General features: G+C 37.5%; 1 protein-coding gene across 6 annotated transcripts in view; it reads left to right on the forward strand.

Moving 5' to 3' along the window:
* Window positions 1–22057, forward strand: part of LOC102228869 (amyloid-beta A4 precursor protein-binding family B member 2-like) — a 58449-nt gene extending 36392 nt beyond the window's left edge. For 4 of the 6 annotated variants that reach the window (XM_023328278.1, XM_023328276.1, XM_023328277.1 and 1 more), the window contains 7 exons: window positions 9972–9977; window positions 13310–13424; window positions 16574–16649; window positions 18671–18751; window positions 18852–18967; window positions 19071–19253; window positions 20292–22057. In XM_023328278.1, the coding sequence (XP_023184046.1) occupies window positions 9972–9977; window positions 13310–13424; window positions 16574–16649; window positions 18671–18751; window positions 18852–18967; window positions 19071–19253; window positions 20292–20468 (754 nt within the window). In that variant the 3' untranslated portion in view covers window positions 20469–22057. The remainder of the gene's footprint in view (window positions 1–9971; window positions 9978–13309; window positions 13425–16573; window positions 16650–18670; window positions 18752–18851; window positions 18968–19070; window positions 19254–20291) is intronic. The other 2 variants (XM_023328279.1, XM_023328281.1) reach the window with 1 other exon arrangement.
* Window positions 22058–25567: the final 3510 nt, after the last annotated feature.

The following is a 25567-nucleotide window of genomic DNA, read 5'->3' on the forward strand; positions in this document are numbered from 1 at the left end:
AAAATCTGGGCCAGTGGAATTCATTTGGTTGTGATATTAACATTTAAAACAATATCCCAAATTGCTCTGCAAAGTCTGCAGAACTCTCTGCTCACTGAAAAACACGCTTGCTTGATACTTCTCTCAATGAGAGAAAACATTTAGAAATTTTCCAGGCAATCTGCCTGTGAACAACACTGTAAGGGACTCAGCGTACCTGGGGACCAGAAGAGCACGAACACGTCTGCATCACACATGTGCAGGGAACATGATTTATGGCACGCGCAGCTAATTAGGTTACATGCAAACCATACGATGTAAACTACACTGTAAGCCAAGCTTGGAATAACTTGATTCCAGATTTCTGCATGCTTCCATTCTCTGCTGCTGTCACACACACACGCACACACACCCGCACACGCCCGCACATCAGTAGGAAACATGAATGGGGGCGTCCATCTGAAATGACATCTCACTGAAGCTTTGTGTGAATAGAGAATATTCAAGTTTCTTAACAACGTAAATCACATATTCCAGAGTGGTGTGATGTATAAATGATCAAGAGCAGAGAAAACTGCAGGACATCGTCTCTCTCCTTCTCCCACGTACACAGCGCATCCCCCCCAGCCCCCCTGACATCTCTCACTTTAAACTCCTCTGCCATTTCAGCTTTCCCACCCAACTGTCCCTGCTATTAAATATGTAATAAAACGCAAGGATTGTTGACACATGGCTGCTTCCTCTGCATGCTGCCCCTCCCTGTCTTGGTTGCCTTAGTGCCACATTGAATCCCTGGAATTGGGTCACAAAGCTGCATCAATATAAACTGTGTGTGTGTATCCGTGTATGTTATTTTCTTCCCCCCACTTTCGATAAGACACTATTTTGTTTTTCTTTTTTCCCCATCAGATTTGTAAATCAAATGATGCAGAGTTACTGAGGATCTGAGTCCAACTGGCTGCTGTTGTAAACAACATCAGCTATTTGCTTAGATCACACAGCTAGAGCAGCATGCCGTTTAAAATGCCATAAACAACCGTTTTAGTTTTAAGCATCCATTTCACTTTTGTACTGGTTCCTCTCAGCTCTTGACAATAATTGTGATTTTGTGTGATTGTGACTGTCTGTTCGCCTGTAGTGAGAGCAGAGAGAAAGAAAATGTGTGTCACAGGGTAATAGTGGGGGCCTCCTCTGGCCCCCAGGTGCTCAATTTGCTGCTCATCTTGGGGTTGTAAACACATTTATGGCGTAGAGAGGTAATTACGCACAGACAATATACATTAGAGCTAATGGTTGTGGGTAGTGACTAATTCAGCAGGTCACAGAGGGGTTTGTCGGTCTCAGCTATCACATTATGGACAGTAGACTGTTGAATATTGCTTATTAACTGAACAATTCAGCTTTAACCACTTGTCACTATGACTTATTACCATTTAAGGGGTAGTTTGCATTTTAGGAAATAGGTTAGTCCAGTATGTATAATTTTATTTGAACTAGTTTTGCTTTTCAAATGTATTTATAGCCTTTGAATTTGCTCTACAACATCACTAATGTTGCAAACAAAATTCAATGTATTTTATTTGGATTTTTGTGATTTACTCAGTTGTACTTCAGTTGCAATTATAAGTCTTCAAAAGACATTTCTCTGTCAGCTTTGCATATCTAGAGCTTGAACATTTTCTTTTTAAAGTGCCCCGTTCTTAGCCAGATGTTGAAGTGTACCCAAAGATTCTCTATTTGATATGTGTCTGGATTTTAGCTGGATTTTTCTAAAAATTTAATGTCCTTGGCTAAACCAAGGGTTTCAAACTATAGCCCTTGAGGGAGACTGCCTTGCAACTTTTATATGCATCACTGGTCCTATACAGCAGAATAAAATGGCTCAATTAGCTCCTCAGCATGTCATCAGATTCTACAGAGTCTTGCTAATCACCTAATAATTTCTTTGGGGTGTTTTCAGCAGAGACACATCTAAACATTACAGTACACCAGCCCCAGAAGACTGGAATTTGTGAACACTGCTCTGAATCCATGATCTATTATAGCTCTGGTTGTGTCTTTAGGGTTGTTGTAACGTTGCGAGGTGAACCTTTGCTCTAGTCTGATTTTTCCGATCTTAAATTGATTTTCTTATAGGATTAACCTGACCACTTTCCGTGGTGGAGAAAAATACAGCCACATTAAGATGTTGTAAACCATACTTTTCACTTTTGTGAAAAATGATGGTTTTTTGCGACACATTATTTTTTGCCTGTCGGTAAAAATGTTCAGTTTGAGTGACAGGTAAATTTGTGTCATTGGTCTTTATAATGCTGCTTGCTCACTATTGCTCTTACACAACATCTGTATTTATAAAAGTGTGTTCACTATTTAGGGGACTCCTGAAGGCAACTGGTTGGACTAAATATTGAGAAAAGAGGGCTGAAAATGTTCCTGCATTTAAAATACACTCTAAATCTTGTGCTTCAGTTTGACCACGAACATTATTTATAGTTAATTTTAATTCAACAGTGTGCTGTTTCATGATTTGTGAAACATTCAGATAATAAAACTACGTAAATGTGTTGCACTCATATATCGAGAACATTATCAAATTATTAGTATGGAATTATGAATGTCCTGCATGATGAGAGGGAATTTCCTGTCTCCTAGATTATTTATGGAAAACACCAATGTTTCAGTGTGGCAAGTTCATCACATTTCACTATTGCATCTGGATTGGATCCATGTTTGGACGTAGGCCAACAAAATCTTAATACTCTCAGTAATAACCACTTTAGCTACAATCAATAGCATACACTCACCTGGTTCTTGTTGCTTTTTCTGTCTACTTTTTTGCTGACTAGAGTACCACAGAGCTTCCTGCTCAGATATTTCAGATCAGCATTTTCCAGCACAGTTAGCATATGTATATGCATTAGCATATTAACCAAAGCTACTCAGACAAGCTGATAAGGAGCTTGATAACTGAAGTCTGCGTGATGCATTTTTGTGTGCGGCCTTGTATTTGCTGCATTTGTAAGGACCATTTTCCTAACACACTGTGCTGTGGGGACCGACTGCACCTTATGGGGCCCAAAGCCCAGGCACCATAAAAAGTAGTGCTGTTTTTGGCTTATGTGTTATAACTAAGGTGTTAATAGAGTTTAGGTTAGGCTTGGGGTTAGGCATGTACTGATAATTGTTAGGTTTAGGGTAAGGATCATGGTTAGGGTATAGAAATGAATGAAAAATGAGTGGAAGTCGAAGCAAAGTCCTTGTGAAGATAGAAAGACATACTGCGTGTGTGTGTGTGTGTGTGTGTGTGTGTGTGTGCGCGCGTGTGTGTGTGTGTGTGTGTAAGTGACAGATGGTTTGGAGGAGACATCAGTCTCTTCTGAGTGATTCTGGAAGCTGCAGAGCAGAGGGAAGATGTCGGAGCAGGTGGGGAATAAGAGGAATAATTACATGTAACTATTCCCCCCCAGTAAAAACCAAAGCATCCCAGTGCTGCTGCAGTGAAAACAACACAATTTTATTTGTGTTGTTTTCACTATGTTTTGGTTTTTTTCCACATTATTTCAGCACCAGATATTTAAGACCATGCCTCTGAAAAAGTTTTACAAATAGTGACACAAAAATCTTTTCTGCTGCCTTTAGAAATAGTTTGTCCAAATTATTGAGCATATTTTGGGCTGACATGAAAGACCAGGTAATATAATTTAGAGGCTGAGATGGTTTAAAATTTTCTTGGAGTGGAGCAGAGAGTTATTTCTCCAAGTCAAGTCTGAAGTGTTTCGCCTCTCATCCAAGTTAAGTCTCTAATGACTGAAATTAACATTCTCACATGCTGCATGGATGCATAACATCTTCTCTGGCTAATCCAAAGAAGTCCTGAAGGCTATGATTTCAAATCATTAACAAGTTAATTTGGAAAACAGTAAAATCGCTATTAACTGGGGTGAGGCAAATGTAAAAACCTCAGAAAATCTACTGCTGCCGACTCGGCTCCCAAATTTAATTTTAGAAAAGTTCATCTTAACACTAAACCACATCAAATATTAATTTACATTCAAGCATCAAACTTACAATATTAAATACTGACCATTAGGGCTGGGCGATATGGCTTGAATATAAAATCTTATTTTTTTTTTTTATATGAAGTCCAATTTCTAATTAATCAGTTTTCTTTCTTTTTTTTCCTTTTAAAGAAATTACAAATTAAAGAAAATATATATTTAAAAATTTTTTTATTTAAAATATTTATCACAGTCATTCCTGCTGTGAGTTGACTTCACTCAAAGTCGAAATAAAAAAACAAAAAGTGCTTGACAGACAAGATGGTAGTTACTGGATGGGCTGACATCATTTTGTACCATGGAAACCAAGAGACTGCATCGGCGAAAAAAAATCCAGACTTTCTGAAAATCAGGTCTTCAAAAACAGAAAATTTGATTGATCAATAACATTGATTTATTTCTGACATACATATTTTTACTAGTTTTGCCAAACCACCTCCTACATTTTAAAAGTCATTTTAATACCAAAGCAAGTGCCAGAGTGATCAAGATTTTTTTTTCTCTTTACTGGATGGCACACAGGATAACGTGGTGGTTTCAAGTATTGCTGAGCACTGCTGGTCAGTTGGCTAGTAACAAGCTAAATCCTCACAAAAAAGAAAGCACTTGGTTCTTTGGAAATATTTTCGGATACAAAATATAAACAGTTATGGTGGGTAGTCAAAAAGAGCACCACATATTACTCTTATTAAGGTTACATTAATTTAGTTGAGAAGGCTCAAAGAGATATTTCTGGGAAAAGGACAATATTTTGTTTCAGTTTATGTATCAGCATAACAGTTTAAGAAGTTATAACATTCCTGTTTAATTGCTACACTAATATTTTAAAACTCGTGGCTATTGTATTTAAAGACGTATTAAACATGCTACTCAAAATGTTTGTTTATGCTGCGAAATTGTAAATATGTATTAGATTTTTTTCTTAAGTGTATCATACATTTAGAATCTTATTTCTGCTGATTGAATAAGTGCAAATATTCAAAATCAAATAAATCTCTCTGAATCTAAGCCATCTGAAATGACTGAAGCAATGACTACTCAGTGTTTCAGTAAGCAGTGCCAAGCCTCTCCTTTAGTTGTACAGTTTTACTACACACGGTGCTGTCAGTGCTATCGTGGTGGGTGACTGATGTCAGAGCTGTATGCGCTGACAGCCCCGTGCGACTTTCACAAGCCCGGTTCAACCCGCGTATCTGCAGCCGTGACCTCATTTAATCATCGACTCGTGCACATCCTCTCTGGGCGAGCCTGCCCCACAGCCGTCAGGATCAAAGAGAGATTGGTAGTAGTGAGTCAAGTCAACCTTTATTGAGCTCTGGAAATATGTGGAGCACAGAGAGGAAAAAAAAAGAAAAAAAAAGACACATGTGTGTAGAGAGTGTTGCTTTAACTCATCCCCCTGCTTTGGTGCTTTCATACCTTTCATCTCATGCCTCGTGTTTTTCTCTCTCCACCTTCTTCTACACCATCCAGGCCTCAGAGGGTCTCACATCTCGTTTTCATTTCTCTCTCCTCCACTCCCACCTTTTCATTTTAGTTTTCTGGCCTCCTGCCTTTATCGCTCTCCTGTCTTGAGATTTTATGTTTCAGCTCCCTAGACTTTCCCAGCCAAAATCTCCTTTGACATCTCTGATGTCTGTGTGTCATTCATTCTGAGGCTGAGGTGGAGTTGAACTGTGTTTCTAAAACCCACACAGTGCCAAATTAAACCAACAAACATTCTCTTCCTTTTGGATAGAGATAGATTGATAACTCATAGATATAAGGATGTGCAATTCCTTGGAGTGATCATTGAAAAGATGGGCATAACTTTCAAGAGAGCTTCATAATATCCAGTAATATTTAAAGCAAATCACAATCAATCAGGTCATCAGGAGAATCGCTAATGTTTTGGCATTTGCCATATGTATATATTGAATGGTATTTACTTTTTTCAGTATTCCTAAACTTTAAACTAGCAGTTTTTCCCATATGCCAACTATATTATACACTGGACTCTGCCTTTTACTTTTATTAAAGAAACTAATCAGTCATCCATCCATTACCTATCCCCACTTATCATTATTATTACAGGGCCATGGGAGGGAGGGGGACTTTTTTAGCTTTATATTACATATCTTATTTACAAAATAGCAGGTATTTTTCTTGACTCTGCTATCTGTATCTGACAGTAGAGTTCCCCCTAAATGTTCACATATGCTCCTGGCATGCACTACGCCTTAGTCTCTAGGTTATGTTTTCAAAACCACATCTATTTTTCAACATGTTGTTCTAATAATTTAAAGTAACTTTAAATTATTGGCATTTAATTAAAGTAACTAATTAAATGCCAGAGAAAGTTCTGGAATGAGCAGAGCTCCCTCCAGCTATAGCATTGCTCTAAGCCATTTTTTTATTTTTTATTTTGTGCCATACAATGTATATGTCCATGAATTAATTCTTCCAACTAAAACTTAATATTTTAAATACCTAAAATGATATTTTTCGTGTTCACAATCATCATTTTATCTATGGTAAACATAATTTTGAGACATCCACAACATTTCATATAACTACAACTACAGTTATATTTCCAAATATCTTGAAATTAAAATGGGAAATATATGTAGAGGAGTGTTTCTTAAAAATGTGGTTTGCAAGTATTAGTTAACTGTAGTAAATGAAAAATTTAGTTACCACTAGTTAATTAGTTTATTTCATTTAAAATGCACATAGCAAAAAATAAAACAAGATTTTTAGACTCCCAGTTTACAAAAATCCAAACTGGGATGAAATCCTGCTCAATAAGGATGTTTAACTATAAACTTCTATTAAATTCAGCAATCGTTTATTCAATATATTATGGTATTTCAACAGCAGGAGCAAGTTAACATTTCTTTACTTTAATGTTTTAAAGGTAATTATATCATGTTATACGTTTGCCATTTTTGTGTTATTGCTGTGAAACTGGGATTCCGTTTTTCCTTTTGCTTATTGAAATGTTCTGGGGAATAATTATGCAGACAGCGTAAACAAGCAATTAAGGGAGGAAAGCAGACCAAGCTTCATGATTCCTTTAAGTGTTCCCCAAGACTGCCTACTTGGGGGAAACAGTGAGGAGCATACAAATCATTGCTTGAGGGATTTTTATTATGGGGAAAATTATTCACTATTAGATAGACAGACAGATAGACTGACAATCCCTTCATTCATTCCCATAGGGGAAATACACAAACTTCAGGAATATCCATTAAATTAAGATAACTTGTAATATATATATATACTGTATATCATGCATATTTAAAAACACAATAGAAAATTTTAAAAGGTATAATAAAATCAGACTGTGATTTTAAAATCAGACCCCAAATAGCCAAATAGACTGTAGATTGAAATGTCAAGTGTAAAGAGAGTGTTGCAAACAGAGCATTGGGGTTAGAGCGTACTCCTGTGGGTGGAAGTGGAGTTCCTCAATCTATCTTAATGTCTGTGATCTTTACCAGGTTCTAAATATTTATTCAGATCTAATATATCAGATTAATTAAAATCTTTTTTTCCACCATTCATATGTACCTTTCAGGGTTACTTTTGACATCATGTACAATTTTTCCTTCCTGGGCTTTGAATTTCCACACAGTTACCTTGTAAGTGTCAGTACTGTTTCTTGCTGCTGCTCTTCATCATCACCTCACTGTGTTGGATTACTCTGGCTGGCTGTAGTGGCATTTCCAATGAGCGATCACAGGCCTCAGGCCACAGAACGATGGCCTAGTAACTTGGACGTAAAAATAAGCCTGACCAGGGTAAGTGAGTGTACTTCTAGCTTAGTGATGGCAAAATCGTACAAAAAGATTTATGTTGAGGTGCGTTTAATGTTGCCTCAGTCTTGCTGCAAAAGTCAAATAAGGTTGAGTTCTGGTTGTTTGAAAGGCAGAGAGCTGCTCTGGATTTGATGTGGTTGTGTTTTCATGAACAAGAAATTTCAAACATATTATAGAGGGAGAAATTTGGATGTCTTAAGGGAAATGGGAAATAGGATTTAAAGTATTCAGAGTTGTATTTGATTTAACCAAAAGTACCAGGGAGTGAATAAGACATGGACTCAGAATGTAAAACCGAATGGAATGTCACAATCTTGATTCAAAGTTTATTGACAGAGAGAAACTTGTGTGGACTTTTTGAGCTGTAAATGCCGATGTAGTCTCCATAGGTTTTTTTCGTGTGTGCGGATGCAGAGCACTCCCTGTTGAAGCAGCACTTTTGACACTCTAATGATATGATTCTTGTTATAAAGTACATGCCTGCTGTTTCTACACCCACAGATTTGCTTTACTTAGTGGATCATCAAAGGCAGGAATGTCTCAGAATTAGCTCTGCTTTTCCTACACAACATGGGATTTTTGTTTGGCACTGCGATGCAAAACTATGGTGTTTATCTCAGTTGCATCTGCTTGTGGTGAGGTCAGTCACTGCAGAGTTGCTGCTTTAGTATCAATAACTAGGGAATGCAGATTAACGTAAATCTCGACAGCAGAGCCCAGGATGTGAAATGAAATTAATGCAGCATTAATTTCATTTCAGGTTGTTTTAATGGCAGCCATGAGGAAAAAGTTAAGGAAAGTCCATTAATGCTATGTGACAATGTGTATCCAGAACAGATTTCAAATTAACTTCCCAAATCTTAACTCCAAAGCGTGAGAGTCAGAAAATGAGTTCTGGTCACAACAATAATTCATCAAACAACCCAATGATTATGTCACAGTGGTTAGACTTTATAACGTCTGTATTGTCATTCCACACCATGTATAACTACCTATAAATTATATATGCCAGCATTTACATCTGTGTTTACTCACCTTTGAACTGAGAGGGAAGGAGGACGCATCAGAACGAGGATTACAGTCTGGTGTTCAACAAGCGCAATTTGTGATTATTTCAAAGCAGCTACAATCTGAAGCTGAAAATTCACTTTGGTGTCTGAAAAAGCTTGTAAACATCTACAGATTTCTACTTCATTTATGCATAAATATGTAAATAATCCCTAATCCTGTGAAGTTGTGAGAAAAAGTTGGTTTCTCTGAACGTAGATGTAAAATATCATGAAAGTCCTGGTATAAAAAAGGGCTTTTTATTTATTTTTTTCCAATAAAATTGCACAGATCACATCAATGTATTTGACTTTCACTTTACACTATTTGATTTACATGATGTATTTGCGCACAACAAACACCCAATAACTATAGTGATATGATTTAAAATTAACAAATAATTTGAACAATATAGGAGTTGAAACTGGGGGTGTCTGAAACGAAATGCTTGGATTATTCCACCAACTAAAAATGGTCAGCTGTCCAACCTCAAAGTTCCAATTATATTTCAACATCCCCTCCGAAATGTAGTTTCTCCTTTCCTGGTGCTGTTTTCTGAAAAAGAAAATCCCCAGAAAACCTATGTGGTTCCTGGAAAAGGTTTCTGCCATACAATAACACCTTTTGTTGTGTTTCCGATAATAGACTATCACAGACTAGAAGACGTGGTGCACTGTGGCGCATTATGCCATTAATATCAATCATCTTGTGTTGGATCTCCTTTCTGTCTGGAGCTTCTCCTGCTCTGGAAAGAAAAAAGTGTGCAGAGGATTGAGAGACGCAGAGGGAGGATGAAAGCCGAGGGACGATTAGAGACTGAAAGCAGAGTGGATAAAAGAGATGAAGCTGAGTTGAAACAAGCTGATCTTGTGTGCAGTATGTAGCAGTATGGTATGACGGCACATTGCACAGGAAAGGTGTTCTGAGTAATAATACCAATCCACTGAAATAAAAAGTATATAGAGCTGAGTGATACTGACAGGATGATTTCTGACTCAGAATGCTTCATTAATGTTTCTCTAACTCTTTACCTTCTCTTTTCTTGCCCCAAATCCCCGCCTCTTCCCCATGCTTCCCTGGGACACAGAGAAAGGTAACATCTCTCATTGGTTTACTAAAGACATGATCTACGTATCTCCTCTCATAATCTTTATATGGATGCTACCACCCATCTGTGGAACCATGCTTGTCGCTTTAGGAGTTAAATCAGTGTCTTTACTTTTGCCCCAAGTCATGTAGAGTACAGAAGCTACTGGAGGTGCTAAATCACCTGCAAGTCATACTGGCTGAAGGCTGCTGCATATTAAGAGTCGCATGCTGTTTCGTTGCTTTGCAAATCCTCAGAGGGGATACAGGAGTCTGCCCTGCGACAGACTGGCGACCTGTCCAGGGTGAACCCCGCCTCTCGCCCGGAACGTAGCTGGAGATGGGCACCAGCAACCCTCCCGACCCCATTAGGGACAAGGGTGAACAGGAAATGGATGGATGGATGGATACAGGAGTCATAAAAGAATCATTTGTGGCATCAGAGGCAAGGCCACTCATACTGCTTTTGACAACACACCCCTCAAACGTCCCTGAAGGAGGGATGTGTCCTATCACTTTCCTTCCTGGCCACAGGCAGAGAACATTATCGACCCAAAGTGTGTGAGCACACAATTAAGCAGCGGAGACAGGCTGGGTAATGGACTCATAAACACAAAGAGCCCGCTGTGATAAATGCCAGCTGTAGTTGCCATATTTCTGTTTGTGTCCGTGGTTTCATCGGCGTGAGAGGAGATGTTTGTGTGCATCTGGAGACCCAGCCATCCAGTTGGCACATTCATGTCCTCACGCCCTCCTGCTTAATTACTCATTGTCATTTACGTCCGAAGCTGGCAGCACATCCACCTACTTGTTTTTGTTTTTTTGTTTGTTTGTTTGTTTTGCAGTTTGTCTCACCTGTTAATGAGAAAGAAATGTGTGTATCTTTCATCTTCTGTCTGTGTACGTTTGTGTCCTACCTCCCAGGTGTTGCTGTTTTTCATCTGCCACTCACTCTCAGCATAAAGTTTCTTTCTCAGAGGAGTTTCTTCCCCGAAGTCTCATCACTTTAAAAAAAAATTATTTTCTAAGCCATGTGACACTGCTGCGATGCTCGTGGCATGTTGTCTCCTTTGGCTCATTCATGCACACCTTTGTACACGCCTGCACGTGGGCTTGTATTGTCAGAATGATGGAAACTGTGATTTTTGGTTTAGAAAAACAGACTAAATATCTTGCTTGTCTTAAATCAAGCAAGTTTGACTTCTTTGAAAGCCTCCATGAGGCGACACAAAGAAATATTTTCCCATAAACAGTGGTGTCAATTACAGCAAAACCTTAACCAAGAAATGTCTAGAAGAGACGTAAACTCTCCATGATGCAAAGTGCAGCAGCGTTTATTGTTTTTTAAAGTCAGTGGGTGAAACTATTGCTAAAGCATTTATGAACCAAACAGATGCAGGAGGAATAGTTGGGGAGGTCCTTGAATCAAAACAGAAGACCGATCCAAGGACAAACTCTTTTGATGTTTTCGAATAAGTCGCTTACTTCCACTGTCAAACCAAATGTCACCGCGCAGCGTGGAACCGCTGGTGAGAAAAATAAAATGTGCCAGTATTATGACAGCACGTAAACGAGAACAATACACGTATAATAAGAGTTTATCGAGGAATCTATGGAAGAATAATAGATGAAAAAGAGGTTTGTAAACCAGAAGCCTACATCAAGAGACATTGTTTCTTTTATAATTGTGGGGTTTTTTAACTTATTTTTAGTTGCTTTATGCTTAAATTCAAAGAAAAAACTACTTCAAAGGGCTGAAATAAGCTTTTCAGGGATTGTCTAATGAAAATAGCAAATATCTTACAACAAACGTTGCATGAAACAATAATATGTAGTATCCTTATTTTCCCCCTTGGTAGAGATATGGCCCAAAGTCCCTTTGTTATAAAGACTTTGACTCTTCTCCAAGTGTGAGCTATGGGGATTTTCTTTCTATATCTTCTACCATCCTCAGCACTTGGAAAACAAAAACATCTTTCTTTTAGCAACATTTTCCGTTTTATTTTAAAATTATTACCTTGACAGTTGATAAAGGCGCTTGAAGCAAGTTAATTTTTTTTCTTGCAACCATCAGGTGTCCTAGACATCTTTAGGAAGATATCTATGACACTTGAAGAGAATATGAATGGCATGTTCTCTTTTCTTTTCCATTTTGTAGAGTGACAAGGAGCATCAGCGATAGATCACATTTCTACCTCTGGGAAATAGAAAGATAAAATACTGATTAAAAGTTGCTAGATTTTCCAATCCATTTTTAAAAAAATAAAGTAAAAGTCAACATGACATAATAGCCTTTTTTTTCAGTAAGAGATTATCCTCCAGCCATGGAATATTTCTTTGCTTATTTATAGAATGACTTTTCTACACATCTTTTTTTAGAGGTGCCAAAAACTCTGGAGGTTGCTGTAAATAAATAAATAAAGTCATAAGAAAATATGTTTCCTCGTTAATAACTACCCTTAGAGATTAAATAAACAAGAAGTAATTGAATTTAGGTTTAGTTGATTTGATTATTTTTGTAACAATCATTCTTGATAATTATATTATTAAAAAGCTGTTTCCCTAAATGATGCCACATTTGCAAGAAAAATTTATTTGTTGGCTGAGAAGCAAAATTGCTGGTTTATTTTGTGCCCATTGAAAAACAAATCTTTTCTACCAATGTCATGCAGCTTTTGGTGAAACCAAAGTGATAGTGTGGGGCAGCAACACTAAAGGCAATCTCAATGCAGAGCAATGTTGAGATGAGATTCAGTGGGTAGTGGTAGATATAGTTTAGGAAGAAATAGTCAAAGACACACAAACTTCATAATTTTTTGTGCCAGATATAACTAACAGCAGAAAGACATTAAAGGTTTAATCAAACCATACTCCACACATATTTGTGATGACCACTTGAAGACCCCTTTAGAAAATACTTTTAAGTGGCAATGAATGCTGCGTTTCATTTAACCTGTAGACATTTAACCTGCACAATTCTATTTCTTATTGTATAACAATATATGTTTTAGGTGATTTGTTTTCAATAGAATATTAAATAATTACTCAAAACTGTTGAGGGTGCGTGGAGAATGTAAAGTAACTCAAAATAAATGTTCATAGACATTTAATCAAAGTGTGATTAAATGTCATTTACTAAGCAAGGCCAGCTTATTGATATTAATCACTGAACAATCTTTATTAACGAGATTTTTCTTCTTGGCCTTTTGTTGAAGAAATGTGTTTGGTTGGCCCACTGTGAAGGTGCATTTGGAAAATTGATCCTAATAATGATTTTCTGTCACATCTGCATTAAAAATTCACCTGTGATCGTTCTTGTGTCTTCCAACCATGCTTCAGGGATTTTGCCTATGTGGCCAGAGACAAAAACACGCGGGTGTTGAAGTGCCACGTGTTTCGATGTGATACTCCTGCTGCAGCCATCGCCACAAGTCTCCACGAAATCTGCTCCAAGGTAATGATCATTACTGCTACTGCATTCACAGAGATTGGTTTATCTCACACACTGAAGTGAGTAATCCGTTTTTGAATCAGTGCATTTTATTCTGAGAGGAGAACAGTTTTCCATGGTGGTGGTTTTCAGAAATGCTGTAGCCATACCTTACACATTTACATAATAGTAAATGAATGACATGACAAAAACTGTAGGTGCAGCTACTTTACAACTTTTTCCACTTGTTACCTTTTTATTAAGTCTATAACGTCATGGAGGAATTTTCCCCATATGTTAAGACTACGTTTCATTTAATTGAGATCTTCATACTGGTTTCTGCACAGCTTTTCTAAGGTTATACTGCAACATAATCTGAGCCATTAGACCACTTTTTTTTCTTTTCACTGATTCAGGTTTAGATGTGCTTGAAAGCATCTTCCTGTTGCATTTTTTTCTGAGCTTTTGGACAGATGACATTAAATTTGACTTAATTTTTACTACAAAGCAGATAATAGTTTTGTCCATGACTGCAATGTTCCAAGAGCTTGTGGGTTCAAAGTAAACCCAAATAATCACTCCTCCACCACCATGTTTGACTGTTGGTGTAATGTTTGCGGTGATATGCTGTTTGATTTTTTTTTTTCTAACATGGTGCTTTGCTTTATAGTTAAGCATCTGTTCTGTGATTTATCCAAAGCACATCAGAGCTCTAGTAGTTTATTTAGTTTACCTATGCAAATCTAAGCCAAAATTCCAGTTTAATAGAAGAGGCCTCCCTTAGCAATGCTTCCAAAACAAAGCCATACTTCAGTCTATAAGTCTATTTCCAATTGTCCCGCAATAACCTGAGGCCTCTAGAGTTTGAAATGGTGCTCCTTGGTTTTTAGCCATTTGTTTGAGCATTGCAGTCTCATTTCAGTGAATTGGCTAGGACATACATGTACATTCATGAGAAGAAAGAGTTAAACAAGCTTTCCCCTGTCTGAGCGGCACAAAAAGATCTTTGATAATGCACCATCTTTAATTTCATGAAGATGACTTGTCTCTGTTTACTTACTGTGTTTACTTACTGCAACTACTGTTTTGTGCTTAAGATTTGCTTCTAGTATGGACCACATAACCTTGGATCTATTGTGTGCAGTCTAGTTTATTCTCCTAAAACCATTTTGTGAATAATTTGCATGTTGCTTTTGCAGTTTCTCAAAGAAAGAAAGAAATGCTGGAGAAAGTAAATGTGGCTTTTTTTATTAGATACTTTCATGTGTGACTGCAGCAGATATCGGTTCCATTTAATGAAACAAGAATTACATTTTGCCTTTACATTGGGCTGAAAAACAAGTAAGTCATAAAACATTTAGAATGTGCAACCAAGCCTTGATGATATCACAACCTTTCCAGCTTTTGCGTAGAACCTACAGATACGTGCAACTATTAAAAAGCCGTCTGCCAGTATGAGCGATCTCACGTGAACGAAGGCCAATTTCTCATCTCACAAACAGAAAGCTGTGAATGCTACCTTAATCCTAATGCCTGTTATTAAAATCTTCTTCGAGTCATTGCTTCAGTCTGTGAAGCAATGATGATCCTTTTACATGAGCAAACTCTGAAATGGGATTCTGTAAGACTTGCACATAAATATTATGTGTGAAAACAGCCAGCAATGGATCTACAAATTATTCTAGCCCAAGACAAAATTTCACCCAAGAAAACATTGTAGCTTATATGGGCGAAAGTGTGTGGTTTCATAAGAGTATCTCTGAAAACTAGCCCATCCTCTGGTCAACGCTGCCCTTGTAAAGGATGAATTTGTGGAATGACAGATGTTCTTCCTAAGAGAAATGATGACCCATTTAGGGGAAAAAAAAGTCTTTCATTCTTTTACATGCTTTTAGATTTCTAATCCCAAACCAGAGAAAGTATTTTTATTTCTGTGCATTACACGGCACCACAAGTCATACCCTCAAACTATCTATTTTAAACACACTGGTGATTTTCTCTTTACTGCAGGGGACAAACTTAGTGACCTGAGTTTCGTGGCTGAGCAGCACATTGAACTGCGCTCCGTTTTGTGCCTTAGAGTGAATGTGTGTCTTTTAGGCTCCCCTGTTAGCAGAGTTGCAGACAGACTGTCGACTTTGATTAATGACGCCTGCAATTTATCAAGGGTCTGTAGAGAGCGCAATGGCTCGGTGCAGAGGCCATGCAGAATATTCAACTCTCTTTAAAGAGCGCGCATCTCCAAGAAAGAGATTTGTGGCCTCAAAAACTGAAAAAGGGCAGCATCTATTTTATCCGTACGAATGAAGTAGATATGTTTACATATTTTCTTGTAGTCAGCATGAAAATAACTCAAACCATTTATTCTCAGCAAGCACCGAAGTACCATACTTACACTTTAAACCAACATTTCTGATTAATAAAACACAAATAAGAGAGGCACATAATTTGTAATGAATAAAACTCCAACTTTATAGGAAACTCTGGTCAAATTTGTTGAATTTGTTGCACGTTTGCACAATTGAACGAACAATCTAAGGGCCATTATGTACATTTCTGTTCTATTTTTGTGCTTCGGCTATGATAAAAAGTTTTAAACCACCTTTAGCATTTTATATTAGCAAATAGTGGTTATGATGGCTAATATTAGTAAAATCTGAATTTCCCTGTTGTGGGAAATTAAGACTGTTTCTACTCTAAAACCAACTTTGTTGTGTATATGTTTATTTTAGAGAATGTCCTCTTAGATTTCTGAAAGACTGAAGACCTTTTCCAAATCCTTTTCGTTTTAAAAAAAAATAACTTTGGCTTGTTGAGCTCTGTGACTGAAACCTTGCATAATACATTTTGCAGGCATAAGAGTGTGTCCAAGTTTTGTCTTTTGGTTTCCTGGTAGAGCTTAAGGATAGAACAGAGCAACTTTGCGGTTCTCCATTAGCCTTCTTGTTATCTGCTGAACGTTTTGCCCGTTCCTGCTCTCTTGGAACATGTTTCTTTTAAATAGCTTAATGGAACCAGTTTTCTTTCCCCAAATTTATATTCTGGTCGTCATATTCTTCCATTTTTAATTTTTAATAATTTCCGCCTGGCCTTTCTTTCACTTTTTGTTTACTTCTGGTTTTGTTTGCTGTTTCTCACTTCATGTCCTTTTTCACATATCCATTTCTTTTCAGATTATGGCTGAAAGAAAAAGTGCTAAAGCTGCGGCTGGCAGCTCCTCCCAGAATGGCTCTGATGTGCCCTTACAAGGTAAACACACACACACACACCCACACACACACCCACACGCATTTCCATTACTTCAGAGAATACTTTGATAACATTTCCAGAATAATTAGTTTCATTGCCATTTATTTGTCTACCCTTGCTTATTATAATCCAAAAGGCTTTAAACTATAGTCATCAATCCTGAAGAAAGAGATAATCCTAAATGCGAACGTTTGAAAAGATTTATACCCCCACAACATAAAGAATTCAACATAGCACACGCAGACTACTTTTCTTTTCATTTTCTTTGTAGTTCCCTCATGTAAAAATATAATTTCTCAGTCATGGAAAATCTCCACATTGCAGCCTTTTGTTTTCCCATTACAGATTTTTTCAACATGTCTAGGCTCTTATTTTTTGGAAAGGATGCTCCTTTTGTCTCAGGAGCAGCAGAGAAGAATTGTGTAAAGAAAGGACGGTTGTCTATAGATAGTTCTGTTCATAACCTTGTTTGCTTATTCCCACTGTTTGTTTGTCTCAGTCCTAAGTAATTATTGGAAAAAAGAGGAAAAGGTCCAGCACAACCAATCCTCTGCGGTAACCTCAGCTGGTGTGCATGTAAGCTGAGTGTTAAGGGCAAGCCACAAAGGGAATCAGAATATAAAAGAACCATATCAGCAGCTCACTTATGGAGACAGTCAACCTCATTAAAATCCAATAACCGTTTCTTTAGGGAAGTGCCTTGTGCTCCACAGCTCCCACCCCGACCCCAAGATCAAATATAACCCAAAGATCCCTTGCTTCTTCAAAGCTGCACATCCTTGAATTTAAAGATTTGTCACTTGTTAAAATTCAGTGAACAATATTGAGCTCATAATAGATGAACCAGATCATTGCTTCTGAAGCACTGGTCCTTATTTTGTCAGACACTAACAAATAACACCTAAGTAATTACCAAACTTTACGAGCTCCATCCTCTTGACAGAATAGCATTGTAGAATAGAAAACTATGCCATTAAACAATGTATTGAACCCAGACGAAGATGTGAAAAAGAAGCTTGAAAGTCTGTACACTGTCCTAACGTTATGGTACAAGGGCGACAACATCATGTTGAGGGGACTAAAATAGATGTCATTATGAAAAAATAACATTCTGCAGAAATACTGAAGCTCAAGACATCAGCCAGGAAATAAAACCCTGGACACAAATGGTTTTTCCAATGGACAGTGGCAAGAAGCATACCATCAAATTAATTACAAACTGGGTTAAGAACAGCAGCAAGTCAGTGTTTTCATCAGCTATAACAAAGACCCTATTTCAATAGCAAGGTCACCCACAAACTGTAAGCTGTAAGAATGTGTTGGTAAAACAGGGTTATGCAGCTAACAATGGTTAGTCTAGCAATAAAACATATCAATCATCAAATCCCAGAAGTGACCTCATTCTCCATTTTGCACCTTCCTTAGGACGGAGTCCATCTTCCAAGCTAGTTTACGCTAAGTTTTTTTTTTCTTTTTTTGAGCAAACAGTTTAAATATCTGTTTTCTACAGATAATAACTTTGCCATTTATGATTCCAAAATTCTTTATTTATTGATTGTATTTTTTTACACACCCTTTTGTTAGTTTTGGATTATTTCAGTGCTCGTATTGTTTGTCATTTTGCCATGTCAGAAATCAACTCAGCCCTGTTGAGCTAAAACTCTATTGTGTCACGATTTGCTTCCTGAGAGTCGAAGATCTTAACGTGGTACTCTGATTGAAGTGCAAATGGTTGCTTTGATCACTTATTTTGTTATGCAGTCATCTCTGCCCACAGGCCAAAGTATAAGCAGGTACCAGCAGGGCTTTCACACAGTCAGTCCTCCAAAATCCAGTATGCTCCTCTATCGTTTTTTATGCTCTAATCATGTCAACAGCAGAACAAAATATTAAAATATTCAGTGTTTGTTTATTTCTCAGCTTTAAGCCAATTATCGTGTGTGCACTCCTCTTTTGAAAAATCTGATCTTGTCCTCTGATTAGACTTGCTGTGAATGTCTGAATGTGTTTTCTCTCTGTAGAGTTCCCCATGCCAAAGACTGAACTGGTGCAGAAGTTTCATGTGTTTTATCTTGGTGTGACATATGTGTCTCGCCCAATAGGTAAAGCTGTAATCACACTGAATTCCCTTCTCATCAAACAAGAAAATGTCTTTTTAGTAGATGTCTAGTGTTTTGAGGATACCATGCATTTCATCCCCAGGTATGGACATTATTAACGGGGCCATAGAAAACCTCCTGTCGTCCACAGGCAAAGAAGAATGGACCCCTGTCATACTAAGTATTGCGGACACCACCGTGGCTGTCATCAAAGAGAAGGCAGGGGGTTTTCGTGACTAAATAAAATAAATAAAAGATGAGAATATCAATTAAAAAGAGAGGCCGATTAGAGCTTTGACTCTCGTCTTTGATGGCTGCACAGGAGGAAGAGGAGGAGGTGTTGGTGGAGTGCCGTGTGCGGTTTTTGTCCTTCATGGGGGTGGGACGGGACGTGCATACGTTTGCCTTCATCATGGACACTGGGAACCAGCACTTCCAGTGTCACGTCTTCTGGTGTGACCCAAATGCAGGCAGCGTGTCGGAGGCGGTGCAGGCAGCTTGTGTGGTAAGTTCTGAAACTAAAAGCTTGAACTGCAGCATTCTTCTGTCATCTGTCAGAGTTCCTGACCTTTTCAGACTCCAATTTTGAAATATTGTATTTAATTTTAAATTTTTGGCAAGAAAGGACAAATGTTGAATTTTAATTTACATGCATATTTAGAATGCTTGGAGTTTGGTGTCAGTGTGTTCTGAGCATTTAAAGCAATGAAACTCCCACTTTATCACCTGAACCACAGACAACCAGAATAGAAACAAAATGTCAAACACGATCTTGAGCAAGACCTCAAGCTTGTTTTATTATAAATACAGTTTTGTCATCCTGGTATATCAAGATAACTGAACCTTACACTGGCTTTGTTATAATAATATTAAGATCAGATTTTTTTTTACTTTCTTTTATCATGATAAAAAAAAAAATCTTAAATTTGCTTTGTATAGATTACACAGCATCTTGTGTTAATATAACAAGGTCTCAGTTCTAGGATAGTGAGATAACACAACCTTGAACTAAATTTGACTTGACAAGTTTAATTATCTCGCCCTATCGAGACAACGTGAGCTTGTTTTTTTTGTTGTTGTTTTTTTAAGTTTCCTTCTCTCATTATTGAGATTCTTAACAGCTTCATCATCCAATTACCTGTTTTGTTGTGACCACGTGAATCATCTCATTATCTTGAGAAATAATTGATCATTTTTTAATAATTAGTGCCGTTTCTTAAAATACTAAGGTGGTGAATCAGGTACCACTTTTCTCAGCCTCAGTATATGTGCATCAGTCTGAAATTTCCTCCGCTTTTTTTAAACACCTTATTTCTAGAAAATCTGATCCTTATAGTCAGAAAAATTGAACATGAAGAAGACTGAGCCTTTTCCCTTAAACAAACTGAATGTGGGGGGCAGAAATGTTCTTCTTTACTGATAGACCACATGAGAAATAATTAAGAGAACACAGAGGAGAAAGTAAATAAGGTCTTCAGCTGAATTCCCATTAAATGCTCTTACTCACACCCTCCCTCTTCCTCTTCTTCTTCCTCTTCCTCAGCTCCGGTACCAGAAGTGTCTGGTAGCACGGCCGCCCTCTCAGCGTGCTGGCTCTTCCTCATCTCCCTCTTCAGACTCAGTAACGCGCCGAGTGACCACTAGTGTTAAACGCAGCGTCCAGTCTCTCATAGACACTCTGAAACCCAAGAAACAGCCGTCAGAACTGCCCCAGCAATGACCGTCGCTACTCACTGCATTGCACCCCACCTCAGCCTGGATGCCACTCTCACAGCCACCACAAAAACACTTAACCAGTACCAGACATTGGAAGAGATGATGTACATACAGTATACTTACTACGACGGCGGATGCAGGAAAGCGCCTGATCATATTAAAAAAAAAAAAACTAGTCCTGTTTATGTGTGAAGGGACTGGAGAGGTCGCAGAACTGTTCGAGCTTTGACGGTCAAGCAGAGTTTTGTCCGAGTGAAAACGTCTCCTGGTTGTGGATATCTTCACCTGATGGATTACATTAACTTTCACTTGACACAGAGGATGACCCAGGTGGGGGGAAAAAAATCACATTTCTTCTCTCAGACTGCTTATGGAGGAACTCATTGGTATTAATTATTTTCTTTCTTCTCTGTACTATTCTGGACTTGTTGACTTGGATGAGCAACAGTAGCCTTCAAGGACATAGAAAGGACGTTGTCTTGCTGTTGTCACAAAAGATTTACATACGAACAACAAAATGATCCAAGATCAAACGGTCGAAACTCTTCATTAGCCCACAGCTGCCCACCAAATGGTATAAAATGTGTCCAACAGAGAAAAAAAGCAAAAACCATTTCATGTAGAATGAAGTGATTGTATTAATGATGTAAATGACTTTATGCAGAAAGAAAGAAATTCAAGCACAAAGTTTGTAGATAGATACTAGTGGGAGATGAGAGATTGGTGAAAGAAGATGGGACTAAAGATTGGTTTGTTTTTTGCATGTTTTCTTGAAGGGGAATGATAAATATGAGTTTGGGGAGAGTATTGATGAGAAGACTTGTGAACACATACACACAAAAAAAGAGAAAATAGAAATGCTTTCTTCATAACTCATCCTTAGTTGTCCATGAATAGATTTACACTGGCACCAGAGCATCCAGCCCCCAACTGAAAGTCTATAGCCCCATGTGTAAAAATGCAAATTAAAGATTGTATTTCTTTTCTTTAGCTTCTTCAATTAATGAGTTAGGAAAACAAAGTAGTTTTTAGTGCATTTAAAGGCTTAAGATTGTAATTTTTTTATATTACAGAACAATGATTTTAAGATTTCAAGAATGTTGAACTGCTTCTGTTTAAACTTGACAAACTGCTCAGGAAATTGTATGATTCCAAATCCAGGCTTTTATTTTGGTAGATGTGAAGAATTTGTGGCCAAAAAAAAAAACACCACAGCACACAAAGTGTTTGCCGTTCTTTATATGGAACAAAAACAAATCAAATATGTGCCATACATGAAAAAATTATCTTTATTCTCCTAAACCTAAAGAAAAAGGTTCCTCTACTGTATGCTCACCATGAAAATGCACATTCAAATCCACAAGACCACAAACATATGCAGAAAAAAAGAAAGAATTTATATGGTGCTCCTGTGGCTAGGAGCCATCACCTGCACCCAGTGTGTGCTCTGTGAATGCAGTTTTATTTAAGTAAAAAAACACACAAAATACAATAGAGATGTGAACCCTTTCATTTCTGTTTGTCACCCATCTCTACACCATGTAAATGTAATCTGTTGTGACAATAAATGCATTACCAAAAAGAGAACAGCAAGCAGTGTCTTGACTGGCCAGTGGAGTAATTTGTATTTGCTCTACACCTTGTTTGTATTATAAAATCCAGTATATCCCACTTTGCAAATATAAGCAGTTTGACTAGATTCTAACTGTGGCACACAAAGAAATTGAAACAGTGATTGATATTATTAGCTCCAGAAATAATTTCTGAGGGCAAACATTTGATGCTATGTGGAATTTTGATTCAGCTTTATAATTTCCAATTTGGAACCCCGCCTCTCGCCTGCAACGTAGCTGGAGATAGGCACCAGCAACCCTCCCGACCCCATTAGGGACAAAGGGTGAACAGAAAATGGATGGATGGATGGAATTTCCAATTTGATCTTGATGTCAGAGTTTAAACATCTGCCAAAACTGATGAGTTTACCTTAATATCGGGTGTCATGTTTTGTCCTAGTTTTGCCTAAGTTGTTACTAGCCAACAATGTTCGTGCCTTCAACTACTCCTGCAATATCTACGCATACCTTGCTGCATTTATATTTGAAGGATTGATATTTATATATCAGGTATTAACATGTTTTTGTCATGCCTGTACAAATTTTTGACAGCTGTGAAGCTGCTAAATCCAAACTAGAGACTGCTGGGAGTAGGAGTGGGTCAGGCAAGGGCATAAGGGTTTTAAAAAGCTTTCCTTTACCAAAATGACAGACAAATCGCTGGTGTTCTTGTACTAAAGTCTGCAGCTACATGAAGTAAAGAGTGACGGAGTACTGCCTATTCCCCAAATGTTGCCTCATATTGCCAGTCAGCTTGATGGAAGATGACTTAAATTTAGCTATGTGCTGACTGGCTACCTAATAAGATAACCCAGCTAATTAAACAGCTAATATCAGCTGGACTTAAATACATAAGAGCAGGCTGAAAAAATGTCACTATTGTAAATTCTGTTGCTTTAGTGAGGAGAAAAACATTGAGAAAAGTCTTCAAAGTTGCCATATCCAACATCAAAATCCCTTAGGCTCACTAAGTAAGAGTATACTCTTACTTAGTGAGCCTTTTTGCTGTAAATGGTTATTAAATATTCATGGGATGAGAATACATCGCAGTGAGGGTATGAGAAAGTTGAGAGAAATAATACTACTAAGTTTAGTCAAAGTCAAGAATCCTAAAGCGAAGCTCAGGAGGAACGCTGCAAATGTCCCGATCAGACAGCGGGGAGCCTGGAGGGTTGTCCTGTTACAACGTCAGTCTCTGAAACCACACACACACAAAAACTTGTAAAAGCTCACACAGGGTCAGTGCAACCCCGCACGGACTGCGCACAGAGTCAAATATTTGTGGGGTCCTAATGGAAACATCTCTATTTTTTCACAACATGCTTGTCTCCTTGTGTGACGTCATTCCATCACAAACTGAACCTGCAAAGATATTTAGAGAAGATGCACTAAGATGTCACATTCATCTGTCCAAACAATTATACAAAGGAGTGCTTCTGTCCAGAGGATGCTTCAAGATGACACAAGCTGAGTAGGTGTTTTTATACTTTTTGGACAGTGGCTGAACCCCGTCCAACTTTGCTCTTGAAGAAAGGAGCTGGGAAATGAACAGGAGTCAGGACAACACCTCCTGTTGAGCTCTATGGAAACAGACAGCTTGGACTTAAAATGGGTGACATGGAAGGTGCAGAGCTGCATATTAGATTGTGTTTTTAGTAGATGTGCAATTTTGTGTTAGGGGGGAAGCAAGGAGCACGTTCTTGGTTGGAGGCCTATAAACACAGTTATTTACACTTCTATGAAGAAAATTAAGTCAATCATGTTTCCTGGAATGCTTATGTCTCTGTGTAATTTACAGGACAAAACCAATTCAGAATTAAATAAGTATTGTGGCTTCTAAAGAATGTGAAAAGAAAAACAAAGAAGATTGAAACAAGGAGTCATGGAGTGGAAGTCTATGCATTTATGTTGCCTTTGGTGAGCTCCTCGTTATAAAGTCAACTTTGAATTAATTTAAAAGGCGGCATATTCCTTTATTTAATCAGGTAAACCCCGTTGAGATCTAGATCTCATTTTCAAGAGGGACCTGAGCAAAAATTTTGCAATACATAGCAACCTGGTTACAAGATAAAAACAATTAATAAAATTTTAAAATAAAATAAAATTTATGTTATCAATATTGAGATTGTAAAGAGCCACAGCTTCAAACAATTTTAACATCCTTTTAATAAGATGCCAGACAAAGTGTTGTAGTGACCAGAGGTTTTTGTTGTTAAAGAACAGAGACAAACTCTCCACTCCAAGCAAAAGATCACAGCAGCATTTCTCCATGTCTGTAATGCAGGCAGCTGCAGAATTTACTCAGAGAGGAAATTTGACTAATTAACCAGCTAATATAACCTTGTTATATTCCCAGTGTAACTCTTTAATGAGCATTGCTGAAAGAAACATTATTCTGCACTGTAAGCATGTTTACCTTTCATTAACTTGATTTTTTTTTCAAACATCACAAAATAAATGCCAACATGGAGACGTACAGAGTGAACAGAAGACAGTCATAGCAGAAACCAAGGGCATAATATAATATAATATAATATAATATAATATAATATAATATAATATAATATAATATAATATAATATAATATAATATAATATAATATAATATAATATAATATAATATAATATAATATAATAAAGTGACCTTGGGTGTCTTGAAAGGCGCTAACAAATAAAATGTAATTATTAATATATGTACTGTATTGAAATCAATACAGTAATACCAAATGTTAATGACATAAAATAACTCAGAATGAGAATGACGGGGTGGGGGACTTTCTTTTAAAACATGCATTCTTGACTACATCAGTAAATAATAAAAGAATAATCTAAAGTAAAAAAAAACATAAATAAATAAAGTTAAAAGGGATGAGTTGATGTCAGAAGTGCTGATATGTTACCTTTTGATTTTGAAAATGTATTATTTGTTGTGAAACGTACCCATAACAATTGAGATTGTACTTCTCTATGTTTTTAAAGTAACTCTGGAGCGTATGCATTTGTGCACCACCGTCCCCCCTGAGACTTCCAGGACTTGGCCTTGTCCACCAATCCATTTCTATTCAACCTCAAACAGGTGTTTTAAAACTGAATTATTCTAGTGTCCAGTTTCCCCCCCAGTCTATATAACCTCTGGGTCAGCTTTCCAGCTTGACTTAAGGTACATCTTTGGAGACCAGGAAGCAGTCAGAGAATAATAAGATGGAGTTTCTTGGCACTGTCCAAATATTTAACAAAACTGAATAAAGAATTTCAACACTGGGCAGGAGAGTTAATGGTCTCTACTAAAATATGAGTATGACTTCCAGTACTGATTTTGTGGTGAAGAATATTCCTCTCTCTAAAGATCTCAGAACATCCTCATGTGGAAAATCCTGAGACCCTTTTGGAGCCAAGATGGCCAAAGGAAGAGGGATTTATTACTCAAGGTAAGGTTCAAATGAAAAATAAAAATAAGCTGTACCTTTGAGACCCATTGGCTATGAATGGTA

Source organism: Xiphophorus maculatus, chromosome 23, assembly GCF_002775205.1.
Source record: "Xiphophorus maculatus strain JP 163 A chromosome 23, X_maculatus-5.0-male, whole genome shotgun sequence".
NCBI classification, from domain to species: Eukaryota; Metazoa; Chordata; class Actinopteri; order Cyprinodontiformes; family Poeciliidae; genus Xiphophorus; species Xiphophorus maculatus.